Below are 18,038 nucleotides of genomic sequence, written 5' to 3'. Positions count from 1 at the left end.
CTACACTCTAACCACTAGGCTACCCTGTCGCCTCTACACTCTAACCACTAGGCTACCCTGTCGCCTCTACACTCTAACCACTAGGCTACCCTGTCGCCTCTACACTCTAACCACTAGTAGTAGTAAATAGATCAGCTTTGCTCTGTGATCCGAAGTGCAGTTCAACGGTAGAACAAACAGTTCACCTTTACCATCGAGGTTTATAGGCTACGTATGAATAATTTAAGGTGACATTACTCCCAACAGATAATATTTCATTTATAAAATATAATAACCATTGCAAAATAACTCCCTCAACTTCCTGAAGTAGCCATAAAATAAATTACACATCATTTAATTGAGCCTTAGATAGGCTATTATTATTATAATTTCAAGTTTTTTTGCTCTGTGCATCTGAAAAGGAGCGCGGTACCTCATTTAAACAGGTGAACAGACGGTTGATCTTTAGCATTGAAGTGGGTAGGTTACCACTGTAAACAGGCCTACTGTAGTGTGTCCCCGCCCCCCCCCCCACCGGAGCAGACAACGTTATAGAATTTGTGGGCAAGTGCAGCTTATTTCTGTTCGAGGAAAAAAAAAAGAGAAAAAGTTTGTAATGTTTACAGGGCCACAACAAATTTGCAAATCGTCGTCGTCTTTCAGAAAAACGGTCAGGAACAAACAAAGGTCACTGCAAAAGAAAACGTTCCGCCAAACAAAGACATTTAATCACCTTCAACCATTCCCATCTCCTTTAGCTAGGGGCTTGGCCTAATTTCCACATTTACAAAGTACAAAAAAAAAAACGACACGATTGAGCAGATCGTAAAAAGGTGAATGATGGGCGTTTCCAGGTTAGCGTGACAACGCTCGTTGACACACGCGCAGTTTATCAACAGGTCTGACTCATAACAGGAGATATACGCTGTATATTATGAACCAATATTTGTGCGCAGTCTTTTCATGAAAGGAAGCACGCAGATATTGAGTGTCAAATTGACCCAACGGTTATAAAATGAGGCCCCAGGTGTGCAGTGGAATCAGGTGTTCTAAGATTAGGGAGGCGGGACTAGCTCTCACCAGAAAGAGGGTTGTTGTGGCCTCACCAAATAAACGTATGCAACCTAATGGAAAAGAGGACTGAGGTGACACCTCTAGGTTTTACAACTTCGTGGTTGTCCGAAACTGCACTACAGAAAGGGATTGAGGGCGGCCATTTTGAGTCTTGGTCTGTACCTCATGTCTCCCAGTTTCCTGCTGAGGGCAGTTCCCATGGTGGAGAAGGCAGCAGTGGTCTTCTGTCCCGCCACAGACAGGGTCTCCTGAGTCTTCTTGTACCTGGCGGGAGAGGATAGATACACTCAATATACATATCATTAGAACATGATTGAAAAACAGGACTCACTTAGTTTAGAATAGATTACGCCTCTGTCGCAAGCAGAAGGAAGATTCTTTGCCACTAAGGGGTTAATAAGTCTGACAGACAAGAGCAGAATAACAAGTATGTAGAAATACTGAGGAAAACCCTCCAGAAATACTGAGGAATTAGCAAGAGTTCCTATCTACCAACCCAGTGGGGTGAGGAGGACTACCAACCCACAGTAGGGTGAGGAGGACTACCAACCCAGTGGGGTGAGGAGGACTACCAACCCAGTAGGGTGAGGAGGACTACCAACCCAGTAGGGGTGAGGAGGACTACCAACCCCAGTAGGGAGGTGAGGAGGACTACCAACCCCAGTAGGTGAGGAGGACTACCAACCCAGTAGAGGACTACCAACCCAGTAGGGTGAGGAGGACTACCAACCCACAGTAGGGTGAGGAGGACTACCAACCCAGTAGGGTGAGGAGGACTACCAACCCAGTAGAGTGAGGAGGACTACCAACCCAGTAGGGTGAGGAGGACTACCAACCCAGTAGAGTGAGGAGGACTACCAACCCAGTAGAGTGAGGAGGACTACCAACCCAGTAGGGTGAGGAGGACTACCAACCCAGTAGGGTGAGGAGGACTACCAACCCAGTAGGGTGAGGAGGACTACCAACCCAGTAGGGTGAGGAGGACTACCAACCCAGTAGGGTGAGGAGGACTACCAACCCAGTAGAGTGAGGAGGACTACCAACCCAGTAGGGTGAGGAGGACTACCAACCCAGTAGAGGGTGAGGAGGACTACCAACCCAGTAGAGTGAGGAGGACTACCAACCCAGTAGGGTGAGGAGGACTACCAACCCACAGTAGTGGGGTGAGGAGGACTACCAACCCAGTAGAGTGAGGAGGACTACCAACCCAGTAGGGTGAGGAGGACTACCAACCCCAGTAGGGTGAGGAGGACTACCAACCCAGTAGAGTGAGGAGGACTACCAACCCAGTAGAGTGAGGAGGACTACCAACCCAGTAGGGTGAGGAGGACTACCAACCCAGTAGGGTGAGGAGGACTACCAACCCAGTAGGGTGAGGAGGACTACCAACCCAGTAGGGTGAGGAGGACTACCAACCCAGTAGGGTGAGGAGGACTACCAACCCAGTAGGGTGAGGAGGACTACCAACCCAGTAGGGTGAGGAGGACTACCCAGTAGAGTGAGGAGGACTACCAACCCAGTAGAGTGAGGAGGACTACCAACCCAGTAGGGTGAGGAGGACTACCCAGTAGAGTGAGGAGGACTACCAACCCAGTAGGGTGAGGAGGACTACCAACCCAGTAGGGTGAGGAGGACTACCAACCCAGTAGGGTGAGGAGGACTACCAACCCCAGTAGGGTGAGGAGGACTACCAACCCAGTAGAGTGAGGAGGACTACCAACCCAGTAGGGTGAGGAGGACTACCAACCCAGTAGGGTGAGGAGGACTACCAACCCAGTAGAGTGAGGAGGACTACCAACCCAGTAGGGTGAGGAGGACTACCAACCCAGTAGGGGTGAGGAGGACTACCAACCCAGTAGGGGTGAGGAGGACTACCAACCCAGTAGGGTGAGGAGGACTACCAACCCAGTAGGGTGAGGAGGACTACCAACCCAGTAGGGTGAGGAGGACTACCAACCCAGTAGGGTGAGGAGGACTACCAACCCAGTAGGGTGAGGAGGACTACCAACCCAGTAGGGTGAGGAGGACTACCAACCCAGTAGGGTGAGGAGGACTACCAACCCAGTAGGGGTGAGGAGGACTACCAACCCAGTAGGGTGAGGAGGACTACCAACCCAGTAGGGTGAGGAGGACTACCAACCCAGTAGGGTGAGGAGGACTACCAACCCCAGTAGGAGTACCAACCCAGAGGGTGAGGGAGGACTACCAACCCAGTAGAGACTACCAACCCAGTAGAGACCCCAGTAGAGTGAGGAGGACTACCAACCCAGTAGGGTGAGGAGCACTACCAACCCAGTAGGAGTTCAGTAGGGTGAGGAGGACTACCAACCCAGTAGGGTGAGGAGGACTACCAACCCAGTAGGAGTTCAGTAGGGTGAGGAGGACTACCAACCCAGTAGGGTGAGGAGGACTACCAACCCAGTAGGGTGAGGAGGACTACCAACCCAGTAGAGTGAGGAGCACTACCAACCCAGTAGGAGTTCAGTAGGGTGAGGAGGACTACCAACCCAGTAGAGTGAGGAGGACTACCAACCCAGTAGGGTGAGGAGGACTACCAACCCAGTAGGGTGAGGAGGACTACCAACCCAGTAGAGTGAGGAGGACTACCAACCCAGTAGGGTGAGGAGGACTACCAACCCAGTAGAGTGAGGAGGACTACCAACCCAGTAGAGTGAGGAGGACTACCAACCCAGTAGAGTGAGGAGGACTACCAACCCAGTAGAGTGAGGAGGACTACCAACCTAGTAGAGTGAGGAGGACTACCAACCCAGTAGAGTGAGGAGGACTACCAACCCAGTAGAGTGAGGAGGACTACCAACCCAGTAGAGTGAGGAGGACTACCAACCCCAGTAGAGTGAGGAGGACTACCAACCCAGTAGAGTGAGGAGGACTACCAACCCAGTAGAGTGAGGAGGACTACCAACCCAGTAGAGTGAGGAGGACTACCAACCCAGTAGAGTGAGGAGGACTACCAACCCACAGTAGGGTGAGGAGGACTACCAACCCCAGTAGGGTGAGGAGGACTACCAACCCAGTAGGGTGAGGAGGACTACCCAGTAGGGTGAGGAGGACTACCAACCCAGTAGAGTGAGGAGGACTACCAACCCAGTAGAGTGAGGAGGACTACCAACCCAGTAGAGTGAGGAGGACTACCAACCCCAGTAGAGTGAGGAGGACTACCAACCCAGTAGAGTGAGGAGGAGGACTACCAACCCAGTAGAGTGAGGAGGACTACCAACCCAGTAGAGTGAGGAGGACTACCAACCCCAGTAGAGTGAGGAGGACTACCAACCCAGTAGGGGTGAGGAGGACTACCAACCCACAGTAGGGGTGAGAGGAGGACTACCAACCCCCAGTAGGGTGAGGAGGACTACCAACCCCAGTAGGGGTGAGGAGGACTACCAACCCACAGTAGGGTGAGGAGGACTACCAACCCCAGTAGGGTGAGGAGGACTACCAACCCAGTAGAGTGAGGAGGACTACCAACCCAGTAGAGTGAGGAGGACTACCCAACCCAGTAGAGTGAGGAGGACTACCAACCCAGTGAGGAGGACTACCAACCCAGTAGAGTGAGGAGGACTACCAACCCAGTAGAGTGAGGACTACCAGGAGGGTGAGGAGGACTACCAACCCCAGTAGAGTGAGGAGGACTACCAACCCAGTAGGGTGAGGAGGACTACCAACCCCCAGTAGGGTGAGGAGGACTACCAACCCAGTAGGGTGAGGAGGACTACCAACCCCAGTAGGTGAGGAGGACTACCAACCCAGTAGAGTGAGGAGGACTACCAACCCCCAGTAGGGTGAGGAGGACTACCAACCCAGTAGGGTGAGGAGGACTACCAACCCACAGTAGAGTGAGGAGGACTACCAACTACCAACCCAGTAGAGTGAGGAGGACTACCAACCCCAGTAGAGTGAGGAGGACTACCAACCCAGTAGAGTGAGGAGGACTACCAACCCACAGTAGAGTGAGGAGGACTACCAACCCCAGTAGAGTGAGGAGGACTACCAACCCAACCCACAGTAGAGTGAGGAGGACTACCAACCCAGTAGAGTGAGGAGGACTACCAACCCAGTAGAGGTGAGGAGGACTACCAACCCAGTAGAGTGAGGAGGACTACCAACCCAGTAGAGTGAGGAGGACTACCAACCCAGTAGAGTGAGGAGGACTACCAACCCAGTAGAGTGAGGAGGACTACCAACCCACAGTAGAGTGAGTGGAGGACTACCAACCCACAGTAGAGTGAGGAGGACTACCAACCCACAGTAGAGTGAGGAGGACTACCAACCCACAGTAGGGTGAGGAGGACTACCAACCCAGTAGAGTGAGGAGGACTACCAACCCAGTAGAGTGAGGAGGACTACCAACCCAGTAGAGTGAGGAGGACTACCAACCCAGTAGAGTGAGGAGGACTACCAACCCCAGTAGAGTGAGGAGGACTACCAACCCCAGTAGGAGTGAGGAGGACTACCAACCCACAGTAGGGTGAGGAGGACTACCAACCCAGTAGAGTACCAACCCAGAGTGAGGAGGACTACCAACCCAGTAGAGTGAGGAGGACTACCCCAACTACCAACCCAGTAGAGTGAGGAGGACTACCAACCCACAGTAGAGTGAGGAGGACTACCAACCCAGTAGGGTGAGGAGGACTACCAACCCAGTAGAGTGAGGAGGACTACCAACCCAGTAGAGTGAGGAGGACTACCAACCCAGTAGAGTGAGGAGGACTACCAACCCAGTAGGGTGAGGAGGACTACCACTACCAACCCAGTAGAGTGAGGAGGACTACCAACCCAGTGGAGTGAGGACTACCAACCCACAGTAGGGTGAGGAGGACTACCAACCCAGTAGAGTGAGGAGGACTACCAACCCAGTAGAGTGAGGAGGACTACCAACCCCAGTAGAGTGAGGAGGACTACCAACCCCAGTAGAGTGAGGAGGACTACCAACCCAGTAGAGTGAGGAGGACTACCAACCCAGTAGAGTGAGGAGGACTACCAACCCCAGTAGGGTGAGGAGGACTACCAACCCAGTAGAGTGAGGAGGACTACCAACTACCAACCCAGTAGGGTGAGGAGGACCCAACCCAGTAGAGTGAGGAGGACTACCAACCCAGTAGGGTGAGGAGGACTACCAACCCAGTAGAGTGAGGAGGACTACCAACCCAGTAGAGTGAGGAGGACTACCAACCCCAGTAGAGTGAGGAGGACTACCAACCCAGTAGAGTGAGGAGGACTACCAACCCAGTAGAGTGAGGAGGACTACCAACCCAGTAGAGTGAGGAGGACTACCAACCCCAGTAGGGTGAGGAGGACTACCAACCCCAGTAGGGTGAGGAGGACTACCAACCCAGTAGGGTGAGGAGGACTACCAACCCAGTAGAGTGAGGAGGACTACCAACCCAGTAGAGTGAGACTACCAGAGTAGAGAGGAGGACTACCAACCCAGTAGGGTGAGGAGGACTACCAACCCCAGTAGGAGTGAGGAGGACTACCAACCCAGTAGAGTGAGGAGGACTACCAACCCAGTAGAGTGAGGAGGACTACCAACCCACAGTAGGGTGAGGAGGACTACCAACCCAGTAGGTGAGGACTACCAACCCAGTAGAGTGAGGAGGACTACCAACCCAGTAGAGTGAGGAGGTGAGGAGGACTACCAACCCCAGTAGGGTGAGGAGGACTACCAACCCAGTAGGGTGAGGAGGACTACCAACCCCAGTAGGAGGACTGAGGAGGACTACCAACCCAGTAGGGTGAGGAGGACTACCAACCCAGTAGGGTGAGGAGGACTACCAACCCAGTAGGGTGAGGAGGACTACCAACCCAGTAGGGTGAGGAGGACTACCAACCCAGAGTGAGGAGGACTGAGTGAGGAGGACTACCAACCCAGTAGGGGTGAGGAGGACTACCAACCCAGTAGAGTGAGGAGGACTACCAACCCAGGACTACCAACCCAGTAGGGTGAGGAGGACTACCAACCCCCAGTAGAGTGGAGGACCAACCCAGTAGGGTGAGGAGGACTACCAACCCAGTAGAGTGAGGAGGACTACCAACCCCAGTAGGGTGAGGAGGACTACCAACCCAGTAGGAGTACAGTAGGAGTGAGGAGGACTAACCCAGTAGGGTGAGGAGGACTACCAACCCAGTAGAGTGAGGAGGACTACCAACCCAGTAGTAGGGTGAGGAGGACTACCAACCCAGTAGAGTGAGGAGGACTACCAACCCCCAGTGAGTGGAGGACTACCAACCCCAGTAGGGGTGAGGAGGACTACCAACCCAGTAGAGTGAGGAGGACTACAGTAGAGTGAGGAGGACAACCCAGTAGAGTGAGGAGGACTACCAACCCAGTAGGGGTGAGGAGGACTACCAACCCAGTAGGGGTGAGGAGGACTACCAACCCAGTAGGGGTGAGGAGGACTACCAACCCAGTAGGGGTGAGGAGGACTACCAACCCAGTAGGGTGAGGAGGACTACCAACCCAGTAGGGTGAGGAGGACTACCAACCCACAGTAGGAGTGAGGAGGACTACCAACCCAGTAGGGGTGAGGAGGACTACCAACCCAGTAGGGGTGAGGAGGACTACCAACCCAGTAGGGTGAGGAGGACTACCAACCCAGTAGGGTGAGGAGGACTACCAACCCAGTAGGGTGAGGAGGACTACCAACCCAGTAGGAGTTCAGTAGGGTGAGGAGGACTACCAACCCAGTAGGGTGAGGAGGACTACCAACCCAGTGAGAGGACTGAGTGAGGAGGACTACCAACCCAGTAGGGTGAGGAGGACTACCAACCCAGTAGAGTGAGGAGGACTACCAACCCAGTAGAGTGAGGAGGACTACCAACCCAGTAGAGTGAGGAGGACTACCAACCCAGTAGGGTGAGGAGGACTACCAACCCAGTAGGGTGAGGAGGACTACCAACCCAGTAGAGGTGAGGAGGACTACCAACCCAGTAGAGTGAGGAGGACTACCAACCCAGTAGAGTGAGGAGGACTACCAACCCAGTAGAGTGAGGAGGACTACCAACCCAGTAGAGTGAGGAGGACTACCAACCCAGTAGAGTGAGGAGGACTACCAACCCAGTAGAGTGAGGAGGACTACCAACCCAGTAGGGGTGAGGAGTGAGGAGGACTACCAACCCAGTAGGGTGAGGAGGACTACCAACCCCAGTAGGGTGAGGAGGACTACCAACCCCAGTGAGGAGGACTACCAACCCCAGTAGTGGGAGGACTGAGGAGGACTACCAACCAACCCCAGTAGAGTGAGGAGGACTACCAACCCAGTAGAGTGAGGAGGACTACCAACCCCCAGTAGAGTGAGGAGGACTACCAACCCAGTAGAGTGAGGAGGACTACCAACCCACAGTGAGGAGGACTACCAACCCAGTAGGGTGAGGAGGACTACCAACCCCAGTAGAGTGAGGAGGACTACCAACCCAGTAGGGTGAGGAGGACTACCAACCCAGTAGAGTGAGGAGGACTACCAACCCCAGTAGGGTGAGGAGGACTACCAACCCCAGTAGGGTGAGGAGGACTACCAACCCACAGTAGAGGTGAGGAGGACTACCAACCCACAGTAGAGTGAGAGGACTACCAACCCAGTAGAGTGAGGAGGACTACCAACCCAGTAGAGTGAGGAGGACTACCAACCCCAGTAGAGTGAGGAGGACTACCAACCCCAGTAGGAGTGAGGAGGACTAGAGTGAGGAGGACTACCAACCCCAGTAGAGTGAGGAGGACTACCAACCCAGTAGAGTGAGGAGGACCCCAGTAGAGTGAGGAGGACTACCAACCCAGTGAGGAGGACTACCAACCCAGTAGAGTGAGGAGGACTACCAACCCCCAGTGAGTGAGGAGGACTACCAACCCCAGTAGAGTGAGGAGGACTACCAACCCCAGTAGAGTGAGGAGGACTACCAACCCAGTAGAGTGAGGAGGACTACCAACCCAGTGAGGAGTAGGAGGACTACCAACCCAGTAGTAGAGTGAGGAGGACTACCAACCCCAGTAGGGAGTGAGGAGGACTACCAACCCAGTAGGGTGAGGAGGACTACCAACCCAGTAGGGTGAGGAGGACTACCAACCCCAGTAGGGGTGAGGAGGACTACCAGTAGGGTGAGGAGGAACCAACCCACAGTAGAGTGAGGAGGACTACCAACCCAGTAGAGTGAGGAGGACTACCAACCCCCAGTAGAGTGAGGAGGACAGTAGTGAGGAGGACTACCAACCCCAGTAGAGTGAGGAGGACTACCAACCCCAGTAGAGTGAGGAGGACTACCAACCCACAGTAGAGTGAGGAGGACTACCAACCCCAGTAGAGTGAGGAGGACTACCAACCCAGTAGAGTGAGGAGGACTACCAACCCCAGTAGAGTGAGGAGGACTACCAACCCACAGTAGAGTGAGGAGGACTACCAACCCCAGTAGAGTGAGGAGGACTACCAACCCAGTAGAGTGAGGAGGACTACCAACCCAGTAGAGTGAGGAGGACTACCAACCCAGTAGAGTGAGGAGGACTACCAACCCAGTAGAGTGAGGAGGACTACCAACCCAGTAGAGTGAGGACTACCAACCCAGTAGAGTGAGGAGGACTACCAACCCAGTAGAGTGAGGAGGACTACCAACCCAGTAGGGTGAGGAGGACTACCAACCCAGTAGAGTGAGGAGGACTACCAACCCACAGTGAGAGGACTACCAACCCACAGAGAGTGAGGAGGACTACCAACCCACAGTAGAGTGAGGAGGACTACCAACCCACAGTAGGGTGAGGAGGACTACCAACCCCAGTAGGGTGAGGAGGACTACCAACCCAGTAGAGTGAGGAGGACTACCAACCCAGTAGAGTGAGGAGGACTACCAACCAAGTAGAGTGAGGAGGTAGGGTGAGGAGGACTACCAACCCAGTAGGGTGAGGAGGACTACCAACCCCAGTAGGAGTGAGGAGGACTACCAACCCTACCAGTAGGACTACCAACCCAGGTGAGGAGGACTACCAACCCAGTAGAGTGAGGAGGACTACCAACCCAGTAGAGTGAGGAGGACTACCAACCCCAGTAGAGTGAGGAGGACTACCAACCCACAGTAGAGTGAGGAGGACTACCAACCCAGTAGAGTGAGGAGGACTACCAACCCAGTAGAGTGAGGAGGACTACCAACCCAGTAGAGTGAGGAGGACTACCAGTAGGGTGAGGAGGACTGGAGGAACCCAGTAGAGTGAGGAGGACTACCAACCCAGTAGAGTGAGGAGGACTACCAACCCAGTAGGGTGAGGAGGACTACCAACCCAGTAGAGTGAGGAGGACTACCAACCCAGTAGGGGTGAGGAGGACTACCAACCCAGTAGGGAGTGAGGAGGACTACCAACCCCAGTAGAGTGAGGAGGACTACCAACCCCAACAGTAGAGTGAGGAGGACTACCAACCCAGTAGAGTGAGGAGGACTACCAACCCAGTAGAGACTACCAACCCCAGAGTGAGGAGGACTACCAACCCAGTAGAGTGAGGAGGACTACCAACCCAGTAGTAGCAGTGAGGAGGACTACCAACCCAGTAGGGTGAGGAGGACTACCAACCCAGTAGGGTGAGGAGGACTACCAACCCACAGTAGGAGTGAGGAGGACTACCAACTACCAACCCAGTAGAGTGAGGAGGACTACCAACCCAGTAGAGTGAGGAGGACTACCAACCCAGAGGAGGACTACCAACCCAGTAGAGTGAGGAGGACTACCAACCCAGTAGAGTGAGGAGGACTACCAACCCAGTAGAGTGAGGAGGACTACCAACCCAGTAGTAGAGTGAGGAGGACTACCAACCCCAGTAGAGTGAGGAGGACTACCAACCCACAGTAGAGTGAGGAGGACTACCAACCCCAGTAGAGTGAGGAGGACTACCAACCCACAGTAGAGGTGAGGAGGACTACCAACCCAGTAGAGGAGGTGAGGAGGACTACCAACCCAGTAGAGTGAGGAGGACTACCAAGGACCCCAGTAGAGTGAGGAGGACTACCAACCCAGTAGAGTGAGGAGGACTACCAACCCAGTAGAGTGAGGAGGACTACCAACCCACAGTAGAGTGAGGAGGACTACCAACCCACAGTAGGGTGAGGAGGACTACCAACCCCAGTAGGGTGAGGAGGACTACCAACCCACAGACTAGAGTGAGGAGGACTACCAACCCCAGTAGGGTGAGGAGGACTACCAACCCAGTAGAGTGAGGAGGACTACCAACCCCAGTAGAGTGAGGAGGACTACCAACCCACAGTAGAGTGAGGAGGACTACCAACAGTAGTAGTGAGGAGGAGTGAGGAGGACTACCAACCCAGTAGAGTGAGGAGGACTACCAACCCACAGTAGAGTGAGGAGGACTACCAACCCAGTAGAGTGAGGAGGACTACCAACCCACAGTAGAGTGAGGAGGACTACCAACCCCAGTAGGAGTGAGGAGGACTACCAACCCCAGTAGGGTGAGGAGGACTACCAACCCCAGTAGGGAGTGAGGAGGACTACCAACCCCAGTAGGGTGAGGAGGACTACCAACCCAGTAGAGTGAGGAGGACTACCAACCCACAGTAGAGTGAGGAGGACTACCAACCCAGTAGAGTGAGGAGGACTACCAACCCACAGTAGAGTGAGGAGGACTACCAACCCCAGAAGGGTGAGGAGGACTACCAACCCACAGTAGAGTGAGGAGGACTACCAACCCCAGTAGGGTGAGGAGGACTACCAACCCAGTAGGGTGAGGAGGACTACCAACCCACAGTAGAGTGAGGAGGACTACCAACCCCAGTAGGGTGAGGAGGACTACCAACCCCCAGTAGAGTGAGGAGGACTACCAACCCAGTAGGGTGAGGAGGACTACCAACCCAGTAGGGTGAGGAGGAGTGTTAAAGAGAGCAGGTATTGCACAAAACAGCTTAAACTTCTCTGATCTTTCAAACGGGGCATTTCAGACTTATTTCAGATGTTTTAAACAGAAAATGTTTAATTATAATAATAATAATAATAATAATAATAATAATAATAATAATAATAATTGGGACAGAAGAATTTAGACCCATTAGTATTGCAGTACCAACCTGAAGCAGAAAACTACCCAGACACTGTGCTTAAATCCCACACGGAGTCTTTATAGAACCATCCACCGCAGGCTTCTAAACAAGACGTCCCACAACGGATCGGAACACATTCCTGCCCATAGCATTTTATAAGCCCACCACAGCCCTCTGAAAGGATGGCTGTTAGGCGTGTTGGTGCCACCCCTGTACAGGCCTCGCACAAGCAGGTGATCAAAAGTTAAGTCACCCCTGATCGAGTAATCATGTCTTACTAGCTATCCGTTCAGTACACAAGTCTGTATGTCTAAGTCCTCTCGTCTTTATCCCAGAAAATTGATTTCTATTCAGACTTGACCAATGCAAAAATGGTATAGATAACTGTATGATAATACTGAGAAGACAGTTGGAGAAACTATGCAGTTGGTGGATAATCAATTAATGACATCTTGTTACACTTTGTACAGCGGGTCAGAGGTTCCCCCCAGGAGATGTGATGACCAAGACAAAAGCAAGTGCATTCAGCTAGACGAGGGCAGGCACCCCAGTCGCACTAAAAACCAGCCTCTCAAATAACCCACAGCGATAACCATTGTTGTTGTTGTTGTTGTTGTTGTCCCACACAAGCTCACATGATTTAGGTGAAGGTGGTCATGTGCAGGGCCATCCAAATACCACCAGCCAAACAGAAGAGAGGCAGGAACAGTCAGAAGCCCCTCCCCCCTCCAGGCAAACAGCATGAACAGTCAGAAGCCCCTCCCCCCTCCAGGCGAAACAGCATGAACAGTCAGAAGCCCCTCCCCCTCAGGGAAACAGCATGAGCAGTCAGAAGCCCCTCCCCCTCCAGGCAAACAGCATGAACAGTCAGAAGCCCTCCCCCTCTAGGCAAACAGCATAAACAGTCAGAAGCCCCTCCCCTTCCAATCAAACAGCATGAACAGTCAGAAGCCCCTCCCCCTCCGGGCAAACAGCATGAACAGTCAGAAGCCCCTCCCCCTCCGGGCAAACAGCATGAGCAGTCAGAAGCCCCTCCCCTCCAGGCAACAGCATGAACAGTCAGAAGCCCCTCCCCTCCAATCAAACAGCATAAACAGTCAGAAGCCCCTCCCCTCCAATCAAACAGCATGAACAGTCAGAAGCCCCTCCCCCCTCCAATCAAACAGCATGAACAGTCAGAAGCCCCTCCCCTCCAATCAAACAGCATGAACAGTCAGAAGCCCCTCCCTCCTCCAATCAAACAGCATGAACAGTCAGAAGCCCCTCCCCCTCCAATCAAACAGCATGAACAGTCAGAAGCCCCTCCCCTCCAGGCAAACAGCATGAACAGTCAGAAGCCCCTCCCCCTCCAGGCAAACAGCATGAACAGTCAGAAGCCCCTCCCCCCTCCAGGCGAAACAGCATGAACAGTCAGAAGCCCCTCCCCCCTCCAGGCCAAACAGCATGAACAGTCAGAAGCCCCTCCCCCCCTCCAATCAAACAGCATGAACAGTCAGAAGCCCCTCCCCTCCAGGCAAACAGCAGGAACAGTCAGATCCCCCTGAAACAGCATGAACAGTCAGAAGCCCCTCCCCCTCCAATCAAACAGCATGAACAGTCAGAAGCCCCTCCCCCTTGCCGAAACAAAATGCAACTCAGGCAAAATAAAATAGATTAGATTAGATCAACTCACGCTTCAGATCTGGCAATTTCATCCAAAGTTGCAGACGCTGTGAGATATCTACGGACAAACAGTAGGAATAATATAATAATATAATATATAATAATATAATATATAATAATATATGCCATTTAGCAGACGCTGTGAGATATCTACGGACAAACAGTAGGACAATGAAATGACTAACTGACTTCTTACAGAGGAAGGAAAGAGCAAGTTAGAGACTTTAAAAACGTTTACATAACTAGAACACACACACACACAAATATAACAGACAGTCCAAAAACATGCCACAATACTTTGATTTGTTTGAATAGTGCATTGACTGAACAATAGTAACCCTACGACAATGCATCAGTCTTTGGAAAGTTCCAGAAGTGTCGAATACTGAATTTCTACGGTTTTATTACAGCTGGGTTTCTCTCAAAACTCGGTCCCTGGGGTCCAGCGCTACACAGCTGATTCAAATAAACACGACATCAAGCTTTTGATGATTTGAAAATCAGCTGTGTCGCGCTGGGGGGAGGGGGGGCAATAAAGCAACCCAGGCCACATGAGTTTTGTTAACCCTGCGTTAGAGGGTTAACATGTATCACTAGCCACTTTAACTATGCCACTTTGTCTACATACTCATCTCATATGTATATACTGCACTCAATACCATCTACTGTATCTTGCCTATGCTGCTCTGTACCATCACTCATTCATATATCTTTATGTACATATTCTTTATCCCCTTACACTGTGTATAAGACAGTAGTTGTGGAATTGTTAGGTTAGATTACTCGTTGGTTATTACTGCATTGTCGGAACTAGAAGCACAAGCATTTCGCTACACTCGCATTAACATCTGCTAACCATGTGTATGTGACAAATAACATTTCATTTCATTTGATTTGATTCAAGGACCCAACACAACACCTTCCTCAAGCTTGGACGTAGCTGTCAGTCACATCTGTGTTTTTTAGTGATTTAAAAAAAATAAAAATAAACTCTTTGTAATACTTTTCATAAACATAAATGGACGAAATGTGTCAAGCATTAGAACCTGTTGGATTAGTCCTTCGTTGAGCACAAACCATACACAGTGCCTGAACATCATTGTTAGTGTAATGTAAACATATTTTAATTATTATTTTTTTTTAAATTTTACCTTTATTTAACCAGGCAAGTCAGTTAAGAACACATTCTTATTTTCAATGACGGCCTGGGAACAGTGGGTTAACTACCTGTTCAGGGGCAGAACGACAGATTTGTACCTTGTCAGCTCGGGGGTTTGAACTCGCAACCTTCCTATATATAGATAGATGCCTGTCAGTACAGTCACCTGCATGGGAAAGGAGGATGAGGCTTTAGTTCTGCTGTCTACAATGGAAATTGTAGCTGTAGTCTGACTAAAAACAATTTTTAAATTGACTTTTTTTTAATGCATCTGTAAAAACACGGATACACTGATGATTCTGTCTAGACCCAATTAAGAGATCTCCCACGCAACACACAGACAAACCAAATAAAATACCTGTCTTCTAGGGCCCAGGACCATACCAGTATGGCGACACTCGTTTGTATCGTGGCAAAGAAACAAAAACACGAAGCGGATTTCACTTGTTTAAGGACAAAACCCTAATGTTGGAAATAAAACACGAAGCGGATTTCACTTGTGTAAGGACAAAACCCTAATGTTGGAAATAAAACACGAAGCGGATTTCACTTGTTTAAGGACAAAGCCCTAATGTTGGAAATAAAACACGAAGCGGATTTCACTTGTTTAAGGACAAAGCCCTAATGTTGGAAATAAAACACGAAGCGGATTTCACTTGTTTAAGGACAAAGCCCTAATGTTGGAAATAAAACACGAAGCGGATTTCACTTGTTTAAGGACAAAACCCTAATGTTGGAAATAAAACACGAAGCGGATTTCACTTGTTTAAGGACAAAGCCCTAATGTTGGAAATAAAACACGAAGCGAATTTCACTTGTTTAAGGACAAAGCCCTAATGTTGGAAATAAAACACGAAGCGGATTTCACTTGTTTAAGGACAAAGCCCTAATGTTGGAAATAAAACACGAAGCGGATTTCACTTGTTTAAGGACAAAACCCTAATGTTGGAAATAAAACACGAAGCGGATTTCACTTGTGTAAGGACAAAACCCTAATGTTGGAAATAAAACACGAAGCGGATTTCACTTGTGTAAGGACAAAACCCTAATGTTGGAAATAAAACACGAAGCGGATTTCACTTGTTTAAGGACAAAACCCTAATGTTGGAAATAAAACACGAAGCGGATTTCACTTGTTTAAGGACAAAGCCCTAATGTTGGAAATAAAACACGAAACGGATTTCACTTGTTTAAGGACAAAACCCTAATGTTGGAAATAAAACACGAAGCGGATTTCACTTGTTTAAGGACAAAGCCCTAATGTTGGAAATAAAACACGAAACGGATTTCACTTGTTTAAGGACAAAGCCCTAATGTTGGAAATAAAACACGAAACGGATTTCACTTGTTTAAGGACAAAGCCCTAATGTTGGAAATAAAACACGAAACGGATTTCACTTGTTTAAGGACAAAACCCTAATGTTGGAAATAAAACACGAAGCGGATTTCACTTGTTTAAGGACAAAGCCCTAATGTTGGAAATAAAACATTTATTTTCCAAGGTATAGAACACAATATTTTACATACAGCAGGTTTTAAAAAGACCTAAAGAGTCGAGTCTGTTTCACGTTTTCATTTTTTGCCATGAATTATTCTTATTATTTGTTGATACTCGTATCACAGCCATAGCGTCATCCCTACACAGGCACTCTCGTTCATTCTACATCCTCACTCCGGGCCACGCGACTGACGCCTCCCGGGCCACGTGACTGACGTAACCCTCTCCCCCGAGCCACGCGACTGGCGTGACCCTCTCCCCCGAGCCACGCGACTGACGTCACCCTCTCCCCCGAGCCACGCGACTGGCGTGACCCTCTCCCCCGAGCCACGCGACTGACGCCTCCCTCTCCCCCGGGCCACGCGACTGACGCCTCCCGGGCCACGCGACTGACGCCTCCCGGGCCACGCGACTGACGCCTCCCGGGCCACGCGACTGACGCCTCCCGGGCCACGCGACTGACGTCTCAGAGTCACGCGACTGACGTCTCAGAGTCACGCGACTGATCAAGCAAGACAACCGTTTTTTGGGGACCAGCCCACCGCCTTCTCTCCCTCTCGCTGCCCATGGTCGTTTATCAGTCCAGCTCTCTTTCAGTCTCTCTCGCATTCCAATCCTCCCCTCTCCTCTCCCACACAATCCTGTGGTGGGTCTGTGCTGTTTGTCTGGTGGAGAAACTCTGCTCTCTGCTCTCTCTGTGTGTGTGTGTGTGTGTGTGTGTGTTATATTTATGCGCTGAAAGGACAGTGTAAGATAGCTGACAAATAAGCACCATGTCTTCATGTAGGCCTTCAGCCACCTCGGACAATTTCATTTTCTGCAGCAACGGTGGATGTGGTAGTTTCACTACCTTAAAACACACAGATGCAGGATATAATGAAATGTATAGTGAAAGAGGGGGAAAACGTCGTTACCCCATGTATTCCAGTTACCCTCGTTTTAAGCGTAAAAAAATCAACCGCCAAACTAACAGAAGGGAGTTTTTATATATATATATATATATATTTTTTACCTTTATTTAACCAGGCAAGTCAGTTAAGAACATATTCTTATTTTCAATGACGGCCTGGGAACAGTGGGTTAACTGCCTGTTCAGGGGCAGAACGACAGATTTGTACCTTGTCAGCTCGGGGGTTTGAACTCGCAACCTTCCGGTTACTAGTCCAACGCTCTAACCACTAGGCTACGCTGCCGAGCAGGCTTGAAATCTATACTTGGCTATATGGAAATAGCCACGCAAAAGCTTTTTCTCTCTCCAACATCCTCAATACATTATTATATTTGTAGCTATTTTAGCTAAAAATACATGCAGTCGACTTGTGCAATACATTAGGAGAAAAAACCCCAGACAGAATTCTTTATTCCTCCGGTCCACATTATGGCAGTTTATCGTAGTTCCCCAGAACAGGGTGTTTGTTTGTAACTATAGCACAACGGGAGAAAGTGGGAACATGGAAGTCCAGCTGTGTATTGACAGGGGGTCGCGGTTTATATTGAAAGTAAGTGGTTTTTTTTTGTTGCTTCAATAGAGAGAGTGATCACATTCGTCAGAAAACAGCTTCATTTGTGACACTATTTGGCTGGCAGTCACACAAGTAAATGAGATTACAATGAAAAAGCAAGTTT

At 50.6% G+C, this 18,038-nt stretch overlaps 1 protein-coding gene across 9 annotated transcripts in view; it reads right to left on the bottom strand.

Moving 5' to 3' along the window:
• Positions 1-18,038, bottom strand: part of LOC118372004 (tumor protein D54-like) — a 48,900-nt gene that overhangs the window by 14,948 nt on the left and 15,914 nt on the right. For 5 of the 9 annotated variants that reach the window (XM_052481320.1, XM_052481321.1, XM_052481322.1 and 2 more), the window contains exons 4-5: positions 13,766-13,813; positions 1,216-1,317 (exon numbers count right to left, since the gene is read on the bottom strand). In XM_052481320.1, the coding sequence (XP_052337280.1) occupies positions 1,216-1,317; positions 13,766-13,813 (150 nt within the window). The remainder of the gene's footprint in view (positions 1-1,215; positions 1,318-13,765; positions 13,814-18,038) is intronic. The other 4 variants (XM_052481324.1, XM_052481325.1, XM_035757695.2 and 1 more) reach the window with 1 other exon arrangement.

Source organism: Oncorhynchus keta, chromosome 27 (assembly GCF_023373465.1).
Source record: "Oncorhynchus keta strain PuntledgeMale-10-30-2019 chromosome 27, Oket_V2, whole genome shotgun sequence".
Lineage (NCBI taxonomy): Eukaryota > Metazoa > Chordata > Actinopteri > Salmoniformes > Salmonidae > Oncorhynchus > Oncorhynchus keta.
This window is presented reverse-complemented; position numbering and strand designations above follow the sequence as displayed.